Here is a 13,219-nt window from a genome sequence, read left to right as displayed (position 1 = left end):
GTTAGACACGGTGAAGACGGGATGCAATTGAGGTTTGGGATGTGGCGGTGGATCGAGTTTGTCTCCCATCGAAATGGAGAGATGTTGAATATGTGAGGATCGAAAAGAAAAAAAAAAATTGGGGAAGACAACAGAGATTGCCGAGGCAGAAGAAGAAAATTAGGGCTAAAGTCGAAACCTAGCTCGATACCATGTTAATGTGTAATCCCCTGATTAGGGTGATTCCTTAGATTGCATATATATAGGATGGTTACAAAGATACGGTTACCTAATTACAAGATACAGTATATAAAATCCCTATATACAAGGCTAAATAATATATGGTAAATATTTACATATTTACACTAATAGTTTCCTCGTTGAAATTTGTCAGCTATGTTTTTTTGTAGCTTTTTACACTTCTAACAATGCAGTTTTGTTAGTGTTAATTACTACTAGTACTACATATTATTCGGATAAACTAAATGTGTTGGTTTCTCTATTGTGAATGTTGTGAATATGTAACTGTGAACGATGAATGGAAAAATTGATTGGGAAATGATGACGAGTATAAGAATTGAAAACATTGTAGCATTACATGCCATATGCTCCTATTATATTGTTAGAACTATAAAAAGCTACAAAAAGCATAACCAGACGAGGGCAACAACATTTCGGACAACAGACTCATCAATAGTTACCGACTTTAGTGTCAGTTGCAGAATCGTACTCCCTCCGACCCAGACGAAAGGTAACATGGTGAAAAATGGGTTATTTAAGAAAAGAGGTAAAAAGGAGGGGCAAAGATGGAAAGATTGGTGAGTGGGCCACATGGGTAGTGGGTATTATTAAATGGGTTTAGGTGAGTTAAATAAGGAGTTAGTGGGTGGGGGCGCGTGATGGCATTTGTGTAAATATGAGGAGGGTATAAGGATTATATTGTCCAAAAATATGCCATTTATAGTATGTTACCTTTGGTGTGGTTCGTCCATTTTAGGTAACTGTTACCTTTGGTCTGGGTCGGAGGGAGTATTTGAATACTAATGCTCACGAAAGTAACGCCATTAACCAAAGTGACTTGGGTGTAGTGGAGTGCGGGAGTGCCTCAAAGCGTTGTAAATTGGCAACGAATTAAGAGGTCCCGGGTTCGACTTCCTACACGGGAGTGCTGCGGTTACCTGTCATCCTAAGAGATGTCTTACTTGACACACGTGATTTGCAGGGTATTGCATGTGCCCGGATTAAACCCCTCGTCGTAAAAAAAAACAAAAAAAAGTAAAGCCATTAAGACTCAAGCCTAATCACGACATTTGCAAGAAATACATCAAGGCTTCAACATTGCTGGATTGTAAACATGGCATCAAAGGAGACACTAACACTTCCTGCACATTTCTGCATACTCTTGACCGTCATTTTCATTTCTTACTATGTGTGAAAATGACGGTCAATGATACCATTGACTGAAATTTTGGGTAATTATTGTGACTCGTCCCACCACCAACGAACTTCCCAAATAACCTCAATCCAAAGCCTTACAATTGCTAATCAAGCACAAGGAGAAAGAAGAAAAGTTCAGGGGGGACGAAGAACAAATAAATGGGGGTGGCGACATCGATTGCTAGTAGAGGGGTGGTCAGCAGCGCTGGGAAGATGGTGGCGTCAATTGGTAGTGCAAGGAGGACTGCTCCGCGCGAGGATGAGAGTGTGGTGAGGCAGGGCGCCGATGGAGAGAGGGGGTCGGGTGATTGCAGACGATTTAGCAATTTTGGAGGTTTTCAATCTCTCGTGTTTCTCTCTGTTGTTTATGTTTTGGTTGGGTAAAAAAATAAGAAGGGTATACTTGGAATAACATGGCAAAATGTGCGGGATTAAGCGAATTAGAGCTCGAAATTTAGCAATTATGTAAGATAGTCACATCCGAACAATTTACACGGATTTGAGACGGAAAATGAGTTAGCGCCCCCCGGTGGCGCCCAATCTCAACGTCACCCTCTCACAAGCAATAAATGTGGACTCCAAAATAATGGATAAATCTCATAAAATAAGTGGGGACCCCAATAATAAATGATGCATGTGAGAAGGTGAAGTCGAAATTGGATGCCACCCGGTGACGCCGTATTATTTTGAGATAGTTCACTTCATATTGCTTTTGCTCATGTGAGATGAGTTGAGATTTATTTGCCATTTTTAGAAGTTGACTCCCTCCTTCAACACAAATTGAACTTCTAATAAAAAAAAGCTCAACAAGGAAAAAAAAAAAAAAAAAACAATTGGAAGAAAACATTGACTTTTAAAAAATTCTCATCGTCATGGTGTTCAAATCAGAGGGCAATCTATTATTAATCACACTATGAATCTGTGAGAAGAACAATAAGAATCTTGATAACAAAATGGGATGGAGAAATCCATGTGATGAAGTGACTAAACAGAAACCATTGTTTCTAACAATATATGGTGCTGTAATTATTGGTGTTATTTTGTCATCACTTTATGTTTTCACTGCTCTCAACTCTGAAAACTCCCCTTATGCTTCCATTTACCTTTCCTCCTCTTCTAATTCAGGTAACTCCCATTATTCGCTTTGTATTGTTTCACGCTTACAACCGTCTTAAATAAGAATTTCTAGTCTTTCTTTCTATAAATGTGCATAGACAATAGGGTGATGTTGTATCAAATTATCAATGTGTTGATTTAAGGTTAATGGTTTTTTGTAGATTAGTTCATAAGTGAAGTTGGTTCAGAGATTAGAAAGTAATGAATTATGAGTCAAAGTTTTCGACTTTTGGGGGGAGAAAGTGTTGATGTTTAGTCATTGTGAGAGATGTTGCTATTTAAGCCGGATTCGGGTAGTTGACCTTGCATTAGACAGTATTTTTATGCGAGATGATCACAGGTATGATGTGTTTGGATACAAAAATAGAAGGTAAGGGGAGGGAACCGGGGATGGAGCAAGGGAGAAAGAGAGTTCGCCTCCAAATCTTTTCCATATTAGAGGGGTTATGGTTCGGATTGGAGGAGAGAAAATGGATTCCTCTATTTTGCTCCCCTCCAACCCTACTCGCACAAAACAAGGGATTTTGTACCCCTCCCCTCTCTTTCCCTCCAAATCTCCCAACCCAAACAAGCCATTAAATTTTTAAATGTAGATATTAAACTCGATGACTCATCCCTTCACATGTGGGACTATCTATTACTATGGGACGGTCTCAAGCTAAATTTGTGTCACAGAGTGATATTAGGGGGATTTGGAATTGCTACCTCTCCTGTTGGTTTGTCAACGAAATGTCAATCTTTGTGGTTTCACAGCTTGCCATCGAAATTGAATGTATGCGGGACATTGGTTTATAGTTTATTCAGGAGGTATACTGACTGCACGCCAGAAACTCACAATTCATGTATGCTGACATTATTTGTTAGGATCATAAAAAGAGTTATGGTTAATACACTAAGTGCAAATGTGCAATGGTGCATTACCTATAGTTGAGAAAATGAGAGAAACATGCATGTGATGGTGAACAAGTGTTTGTTTCTCTGCACTTTCGAACTGATCTTCTAGCCTCCAATTTTTGATGAACCAACAAAGTGAATATTTAGTTGTTGAAGGAAGAAAATAATTATTGCAGTATATAACTGTCATATATTCTTTACATGGTGTTTCAGGAGAGGGTTCGATTTTGCAAGCGCCAAGATCTTCTCCATCAATGACTCCAGACACATATTCTGTGCCACTAAATAAGTCTCCAGACTTGGTTTTAAAGCCTATTTGGGAATCTCCAAAGACTAAGAAAATGCCGCCTTTGAAGACCTTTCGCTTGACTAAGAAGTTGGTGGAGGAGTGTGTGAAAGATAATATTGTTATAGTGACCTTTGGAAATTACGCATTTATGGATTTTGTCCTTAACTGGGTTAGACACTTGACTAATATGGGTTTGTCAAATTTGTTAGTTGGTGAGTTTTTCCTACGTCTAGTTTATGCGATGAAGAATATATTCTTGATTGCCATATACGACTTATTATCTTGTCGATATAACTTAATTCAGAAATCTTACCATTTAAAAACCCTTGGCGGTCTTTTTCTGACAATCAAAGTTGGTGCCATAGGCATATACGGAGAAATATAATATGTGACATGTGCAACTTTTGGACCTGTTACTGCAGGTGCAATGGATACTAAACTGCTGGAAGCATTGTATTGGAAGGGTGTTCCAGTTTTTGATATGGGAAGCCATATGAGCACTGTAGATGTAGGGTGGGGAACACCTGCTTTTCATAAAATGGGAAGGGAGAAGGCTATTTTAATTGACTCAATCCTCCCATTTGGATACGAAGTACTAATGTGTGACACAGACATGGTTTGGTTGAAGGTACTCAGCCCAAACTTATTTACACTTCTACAGTCAAATTTATGCTTGGGGTTATACATCATTGGCCATAAAATTGTTGGTGATACAATCCTTTTTGCTGTGAGCATTTATGTCTCACCTACAGTATGCTTGTTAGTGGTGGTTGGCATGATGAATAATGTCCTCCGCCTAAATGTTTCGTCTTAGTTGACTGCTGTTGTTATGAGTTAGTGGTAAAGTGCATCCTCAAATTTCTCTCACTAGTGACCCTACTTGTTAAAATGCATTGGTATTTTTTTTGTCAATTGTTTGCGTATCCCACCCTTTTTCAGAATGCACCATTGCATTCTTATCTTAGACTCATATATTAACATGTCTTGCTTGAGTAACCTTTACATGTTCATGTAACAGAACCCTCTCCCATATTTTGGTCGTTTTCCTGAAGCGGATATTTTGACTTCAACTGATCAAGTTGTGCCAACAGTCGTTGATGACCGCCTAGATGTGTGGCAACAAGGTGAGCCAGTAGAAAGGTTGATTTTTACTGTGTACTTGATAGTGACAAACTACAAAATAAAGCTGCAATAACGATACAAGTAGGAATCACAATCTTCTAGATAACTTTTCGGCACAAGACTGATTAAAAAAGATTGTGTGGCTCACAACAATCTCACAAAAAGATAAAGAGTTTTGAATTACGGAACCCTGATACAAGCTCAAGTATGTGAATAAAAATGAAGCACTGCTGTTGGTATTGTCATCCTGATCATTGTAAAGTACTCCCTCCCATTCATTGGAATCATACAATCAATTAATGGTATGATTCCAATGAATGAGAGGGAGTACAAATTGTGATAGTTGAAATTGGATCTCACCATGAGACTGCCAGCACTGGTCAAGGTTTCAGTTATGATCTTGCGTTTGGCATGGTAGCATACTCTGAGTAATAATGAACCGAGAGTCAGGAATGAGACGAGTCGCGTATAAGCCCTGTAACTTAGGTAGCTCTGATCTTATATCATACAAAGAATCACTAGCAACTAGTATCGGTCATCCGATGCAATTTTCAATGCAATTTTTAGCTTTTGTGTGCAAGATTGTGTACAATTAATCGCCCTTATCCCACGATTTGAGGGAGCTCTTGAGGCATTGCCATAATCTTGTTCTTGTTTTTGTGTTTGTTACCTTATATTTACAATCATACTAAATGGCATCACATGTTTATCTGTTTCTAAGCAATGTAAGGGACTACAACATTTACAATGGTAGCTTTTTTATTCAATTGGTCTTTATTAAAGAGTTTCTCACAAAGGAATGCCTATTACTGTTCACGTCTTAAGAAAAAACCGTTTCTTCATCAAGAAGTAGCTATCTCATTTTTCTCAACAATGATAGTTGGCCTAGTTGAATCAGAAGGGTATATTTGTCCGCTTCAACCAATTTATGTTCGTTGAGGTGTGATCTTCAGGTGGACAAATTTCCCTCCCATCAACATTGTGTATTATGGGTCCTAGTAAAGATGGGCAATGGTAGGAGTTATGAACGAGCTTCTACCATTGTTGATGACCTAAAGTACTGGATAGTTTCAAACATACGAAGTACACTGATACATAGTTGATTAGAAGTATATTTAATGATATATTTCCAACATGTACTCACTAATGGTAATGTCCTGCAGTTACCGGTGCACTCAACGTGGGAATATTTCATTGGAGGCCAACAATTTCCTCAAAGAAATTGGCAAAAGAATGGAAAGAGATGCTTCTAGCTGATGACAAGATATGGGATCAGAATGGTTTCAATGATCTTATTCGAAGACAACTAGGGCCCTCTGTTGATGGCGAAAACGGTCTTCTATACGCTTATGATGGAAATCTCAAGCTGGGTTTCCTTCCTGCCAGCATATTCTGTAATGGACATACATATTTTGTTCAGGTATATTTTATTTATATTCCATTTTTTGTGAAATAGGACGTTTTTTTGTGCCTATTAAATATGATTAGGGGATGTTCAATATAGTAAAGATTCTTGAAGCATATGTAAATTGTTAGCGGTTATGACCACTGCAACTGTAAATATTAAGTCAGGGTTAATAAGCATAATCGCAGGCTTACGTAAAGATTGTTTATTGGTTCCTAACTAGGATATATCCTTTTGAAGGAAGAAGCCCCGACAGTGGAGCTTTAAGTGATTCTTTAATGTGGGTCGGGAAAAGCTTCTGGTCCGGAAGGGATCTTGAATTATGCTGTGTCCTGACTACTTCTATTTATTGTTTTGCTTAGCTCAGACACTGAGATATCAAGTGCTGAAAACGGACTTTCCACGCACTAATCTTTCTACTCCCATCTTGTTAGGGGCTGTGTTATTAGAATCTATTTAACAGCTTTATTGTAAAACAACAGTGCACTAGTAGTTATGGTCTATTAGTAGCAGCTATATTACGTTAATGTCTATTACTCTATTAGTAGCAACTAAATTACATGTACTGTCAAAGCAGGTTCAATGTAAGTCGGGAATGTTATTTTTTGGCTGACCCTTTCGTGCTAGAACATTGCCAATAATTCATACCATAACTTCAAAATAACAAGTTGCAGTACCAGTTATGTCCGCTTCAAAAGTCAACCCAATAGCATACTGTGACGCGGTGGTACCATTTACTCATATTGCTTTTGTTTGCAGATTGGTCTAATACTGGTTGTGCTTGTTATATGTCAGCCCAAGAATAACCGTATAGGTAAAATATGGACCTAGTGTCGGTCATGTATAGGTTAATATGGCCACGGTGTACTAGTATCAGCTTTTTTTGAATAGCTCCTTTACATATTGGAGAATGTCGAGGTGATAAGCAAAATATCTTAACGTATTGGCTGATACTTTGCTTTCGGCCAATGTATGATACCATTCATAATTCTGAATGAGGATTAGACTGGACAAATTTTACATGACTCGTACTTGAATAAGTGAACTCAAATTCTATTTGATTCAGACCCCAACATCAGTGGCCTCAAACTAATTATTTTCCCTAAATGAACCAATAATAGAACCCCTAAACAACCCAAATCCAAAATGGCCTGACCCGACTTGAATGCTAAGACACGCAAAATGTCCCAAACTGACCTAACCCGCACGGCCGTAACCAACCCGGATGATCTTTTGCAAGATCTAATAAGAATCTTTTGTTGTGGAGGAGCATTAAAGTAACATCCGACCTCCTTCCTTCCTTGAGAGTCAAGAGCATTTGAGGCATTGGGTAATGTTGTTGTCATTGTCTATTTATCCCTTTTTTTAGAGACCCTTCTCTTTGGCCTTGAGCTTATTTACTCCCTTTGTCCTTAAAAGATTGACATGTTCAATTTTGGCTCATTTTTGAGAACTTTGAAATATCTGATGTGTCCATCTTTTTTTTTTTTTTTTTTTTTTTAATTTAAATGTCAGTTCTCCCATTTTGAGCCCTTTTAATTTTGTTATATTGAGCAAAGGTGATTTATCAACTATCCTAAGTTTTGGAAGTGGCCTATGGACAAACCAAAATGAAAATGCAATCTACCACTAGGTTTTGTTGTGACATACGGTCTGCTATATATCCTTTGAGTATGTAAACCAGAGATAAAAGTACTAAGCGCCTTTTCTGCTGGGGACTGCTTGTTGGTAGTTGATTTAGTTGTCTTTCTTACTTTCTTTTCGGGATAATCTCTTAAATTGGTAAACTTCATTGCAGGCCATGCATGAGCAATTTAAACTGGAACCATATGCAGTACATACCACATTCCAGTATGCCGGTACTGAGGGCAAGCGGCATCGATTGCGGGAAGGCAGGATGTTTCATGATTCACCAGAGTACTATAATTCTCCGGGTACTTTGCTACTGCTTTATATAATTTATTATTTATTCCTCTTTAATCGCCCCTTGTAGATTGCGTGTTTTCCCTTGGTTCTCTAAAAGTTCACTAAATACCCATGGCATGTCTGCTTCCTCTTGCATGTGTAGGTTACAGTATATTACATGTGGTTAGCCTTTATTTTGTTATGTTGAAAAATTAATTGTAATTGTCTATCAATAATCTCGGTGTACTAAATGGTAAACTGTAGTACTGCGTCTTTCTACTGAATATCTAAGAGTTGAGACAAAATTTGGGGGGTTGTTCCACATAATTGTTCTCATCGGATCTGGAAAGCAGGTAGGATCAATTCGATATGTTACCAGACAGGAATGAAGAAACCCACTGGTATACTGGATATAAACTGATGTGAAAATAGTTTTGATGAATCGAACTTGAGAAAATTTTACATTATAACTCCGCATGTGTTTGGAGAAACTAATAGTCAAAGTTGGCACCGTTTGACCACTGTCGTCAAATGGGGACAATAAAGATGGGATGGAGCCATGGAAGTAATAGCATTTTTAACTCACATATCTTCCTGATCAATGAGATTTTAATATCTTATTTAGGAGGTTTCATGTCTTTTAAGTCTTCTGTTCCAAAGAGCCTGCTGATGGATGGGGAGCATAATGTTGAATCACACTTCGCTGTTGTTAATTACCAGGTATTAATCATAATATCCTGTAATGTTTTCACATACTGTTAAGTACTACGTCATCTGATTGTTGCACTGAATGCTCCTATACAGATTAAACAGATACGAGGGGCGCTTGCTATTGCTTCGTTATTAAATCGTACTCTGGTGAGAACAAAAGATGTTCTTTTTGATGCATTTTTTGGGTATTTTGCTTGGACATTTCCTAATCTGCCAACCCCAACAAATGACGTTTTACAATGTTTATGATTACTACTGGTTTAACCACCCTTGGTCCCTTAATATGTTTTAAAATTATTTACAGATTATATATTGTTAAAGATTGGTGAAATATGTAAAAGAAATAATTAACACTTGAGAACTAGAAAAACAAACGAAGAAATAAATTAACACGATTCACGTGCATATTGGGCTTGAGAAGTGACTTCAATAGTGTTAGACTGCCAACTTTTAAGTGTATTTTGCTTTGTCTAAATTTCTTATGTAAAAGTTGAAGTGGCTGAACACTTGAAATATAATAGCTCTATGAATATTTTGTATGTTTTGCAGAGTTAACTTGTGAGACAAGATCACATTCTCAAAATCTTTGGAAAGTTGCAACTTAATTTAGATATCTTATTACATTCTTATTGAATTTATATAGGTCATGCCTCCAATATGGTGCAGGTTGGATCGGCTCTGGTATGGTCATCCTGGAATACTGGAGGGAACCGTGACAAGACAACCTTTTATATGCCCTCTGGATCATGTATTTGAGGTAGCGGAATGTGTGGACAACATAAAGTTGTTTAAGCCTTTGTTCGTCTTTCAATTTTCTTTATGCTTAATGATTGAATGGTGAGACATTCCTGTCCTTGGTTGCATGTAAGATTCACAGAACACTGACCATCAGAATTAAATCGTCAAAAGTTTTGGGCTTTTCACTGTTTTCAAATTTGCTTAGCTTGACACAAGGATATACTTACGGAGTACAGAATCAAGACACGCTCAAGCTAATAGGAACAAATTGTTCTCCCTGTAGATGAGGATAGTTATTGAAGGAAAAGAATAGCTGAAATTCGTGGGGGGTTTTGGTCAGCCCTTTTCACCCCATAGAAACTGCCTAAATGTTGTCATTAAGAAGTTGCGGAAATCCACTCGTAGTAGTCTTATAACTGTGGCGAGAATGTAGCTATGATGGGTGAGCAGTTAATATTTTAATATTTCTCTGTCCATTTTGAAAGTAGCAAGTTGAATAGACATCCCGATACCTTAAGGTCTTTGATAGATGAACCATTTCAACCAAATCCTTAAGGTGATGGTTGATGTCCAACTAGTATATTTATATCCTATTACGCCCCTCACTCAAATGGCCATTAGGCTTGAAGATTGGTTAGTGCACAGGCTCCCCCACCCATACCACCCAAAAGCTTAACGTGATGGTTGGAGTCCCAAGATCGATTTATACTCTAACATGCCCTCTCACACGAATGCCCATTGGGCTTGAAGTGTGGATGCAATTGCAGGGAGAGATATTCCACTTTAGAAATGGGGGCGGTGAGATTTGAACCCGTGACCTTTTGGTCACATGGTTCTGATACCACAACTGCAGGCCTCCCCAAACCTAGGTGATAGTTGAGATCCAACTATTATATTTATATCCTATTAGTCTTACCACTTCTTGCTATACATTATGGGGTAACTATCTTGCTACCCATTTATTCGTAAACATCGTGCAAAATAAACTAATTGCTTAATGCTCGTATACAATTAGATAGTTTACTTTTTGTTCTTGAATAAGTTTTTATGTGCGCATATGTATGCTAAGCAGAAATTCCACCACTCACTCTTCATCTCACAAAACATGCCTACAAAGAAAGTGTAAACCATAGGATAAAACGGACCAAAATGGAATATGTAAACTAGACACATTGCCTCTTATTGTGCCTCATGACCTTCTAACTGCAACTACTTGCCAAGAAGTGACTGCAGAATTAGACAAATAATTCTTTTTTGATGCCTAAAAAGTTTTTTTTTTCCTGGTTCATCAGTTGGTTGTCTGCAGACTTTCCTTCCCATTGTACGAGGCTCAGTTTGATAACAATGGCAATTCTGGTTTACCTTATCCACTGCAGGTCAATGTAATGAAGAAGAATTTGCCAGAGCGAGAATTTGGGCCTCACATTGATATTAGGGAATACTCATTCCTTGATAACCCAGCGCTACCACAAGAGGTACATCAAGTAAAGAAAATTATTAGTCCAATTATAGGAATCACAATTTTGAATGTGGAAACATGGCCTGAAGTTTATTTTGCTGCTAGGTAAAAGAGTCATGGCTTGATGTGCAGCTTTGTCAAGTGGGATCCAAAGACTGTAACATTACCAACGGTTCAAGTATCGCCCGTATGATAAAACTTCCTAGACATAGCAGTGAAGAAACGGTAATGTCTTATACCCCACACACTTCTGCATCTATGATCTATTTGGATGCAGTTGATGCCATCTTATTTATGTGGTATAGTTTGTCTGATTTTTAATTAATGCACCAAGTTTTATGTTTGTGGAGTTGAAATCCTCCAATATTTTATTTTGCATGGCTATTTTTGTTTTGGGTAGCCAGAGTGATATCATTATAAGTTGTATCACATAAGCCTGCTGATGCCTGAAGGTGAGTGTCTGTGATCTTTAAATCCTCCAATTTGTGTGTTTTTTTGGGGCATAATTTCAGGGCAGTCCTATTATCATGAGGATTTTGAACCCTTTCATAGGGAATTACAAGCTTAATTGTAACTAGTGTGTTCTTTGGAGCAGTAAAAAAGCTTCGTGAAAATAGATGTACCTTAAAACTAGAACTTCAATCTGTTATCTTTGAACGGAAGAGAAGACCAAGCTCATGACCGTTTGTTTAGTTTAATTATGTTGTCCAGAATGAATATTTATTTCCATTCTCAGGGTCAACATTTTTTTTTTACCTTAAAGCAATCGAAAATAGAGAAACGGAGGTGGGAGTTCTTTTAGTGTAAAGGAAGCCACAAGGGTTGTTTTAAGTGTGACCAATATAGAGCACAGATCCTTAGTTCACCTGTTCAGTGACTTGCAGATGTGAGAAGAGAGAAAATCCCAAATAGCACACCTTCATCTCATTTATATTGTTGACCATTAATCTCTTCAAATACAACATTTGATTTATCAAAACAACTAATTTAATATGGGTTTTTCTAACATGTGCCCTTAGGGCACATGATAATAAGCTAAATAGGGAAATATTTTCAAGATTATTACACTAATTAAGGTAAATATGAGTTTCAACTCTAATTTATCATGAAATATTCTCAACAATATTTCCCTATTTAGCTTATTATCATGTAAGGGCACATGTTAGAAAATCCGATTTAATATTATGAGAAAATAGTTGCCGAAGTTGAACCAAAGTCAAAAAGGGGAAACTGTGATAGGGATGGAGGGTACATCTCTCTGTATTTGAGTTCAGAGGTCAGACTATTGCCTGATTTAGTTGGCATGCTTCGTCTTCGAAATAACAAAGCAGCTAACTGTTTCTGTTTTTACTGACAGTTGAAGACTCTATTCTCATCATACAAGAATGTTAAGGTTATAAACTTCTTATCTATCGGAGATGCCTTTCTTGGATTTGAAGACAAGGCAAGTTTTCATGTTTTCTAAGAAATTTCAGGGTTTTAAGGTGTGACTAAATCCTAGTCCCCTAAATCATGCGTATGCTTTTATATGGAATGTGTATTAGGAGAAAGAAGAGAAGTTCAGGAAACGTGTGAAGCGTTATGTAGGCATATGGTGCTGCGTGATGGATCACATTCCTGGACATATTTATTACGACATGTATTGGGATGAGAAACCCGAATGGAAACCTCTACCGCCTCAGAAGCCAGAGGATGATCACCCTCCAGTATGACACAAACACATTTGCAACTGACTGTGATGTCATCCTTTTACACGGTACAGAATTTTGAATAGAGGAGGAACTAACATTTAAATTCCCTTCTTTTCTGCCAATAGTTTACGTATATGTTTGGACATGTTTGGTTCCAGCCTTGGCATATGATTCTTTTTGGGGTCATATTTTGTATAGTGGTGCTCTTTAGTCTAGTTACATAAAACCAGATCCAAAAGCAAGCGTAAATTATTTGCAGGCACAGAGGGAATAGCACAACTAAGTAACGCTGTTTAGCTGTATCTCTACAATTTAAGATCTGAGTTATATCTTTACATTTGGAACTTCCAGGTGAAACAGCTTTAAAAAAAACTGAGGAAATGAATCATTATTTCTAATCCTCAAATGTTGAACTTGAACCAATAACATACTCCTGTAAATTTGGTGCTTGTAGACTAATGGTAATTTAAATC

General features: G+C 37.6%; 1 protein-coding gene across 1 annotated transcript; it reads left to right on the top strand.

Moving 5' to 3' along the window:
* Positions 1 to 2,130: 2,130 nt before the first annotated feature.
* LOC141607659 (arabinosyltransferase XEG113-like) lies at positions 2,131 to 13,081 on the top strand. The gene is made up of 13 exons (XM_074427015.1): positions 2,131 to 2,541; positions 3,640 to 3,927; positions 4,138 to 4,343; positions 4,734 to 4,839; positions 6,001 to 6,257; positions 8,041 to 8,176; positions 8,773 to 8,867; positions 8,952 to 9,005; positions 9,502 to 9,615; positions 10,973 to 11,071; positions 11,161 to 11,280; positions 12,413 to 12,499; positions 12,600 to 13,081. Exons 1-13 carry the CDS (start codon positions 2,370 to 2,372, stop codon positions 12,765 to 12,767), a joined length of 1,902 nt encoding a protein of 633 aa, XP_074283116.1. The 5' UTR covers positions 2,131 to 2,369; the 3' UTR covers positions 12,768 to 13,081.
* The last annotated feature ends 138 nt before the right edge of the window (positions 13,082 to 13,219 follow it).

The sequence above is a fragment of the Silene latifolia genome, chromosome 1 (genome assembly GCF_048544455.1).
Source record: "Silene latifolia isolate original U9 population chromosome 1, ASM4854445v1, whole genome shotgun sequence".
Lineage (NCBI taxonomy): Eukaryota > Viridiplantae > Streptophyta > Magnoliopsida > Caryophyllales > Caryophyllaceae > Silene > Silene latifolia.
The sequence above is the reverse complement of the archived record's forward strand: the minus strand, read 5'-3'. Positions and strand labels throughout refer to the sequence as shown.

Bases quoted from the DNA above. Each gene is read 5' to 3' on its own strand.
- LOC141607659 (XM_074427015.1), top strand. From the start codon at position 2,370: ATGGGATGGAGAAATCCATGTGATGAAGTGACTAAACAGAAACCATTG. The intron at 2,542-3,639 runs GTAACTCCCATT...ATGGTGTTTCAG, and splicing joins TTCCTCCTCTTCTAATTCAG to GAGAGGGTTCGATTTTGCAA. The intron at 8,868-8,951 runs GTATTAATCATA...GCTCCTATACAG, and splicing joins TCGCTGTTGTTAATTACCAG to ATTAAACAGATACGAGGGGC.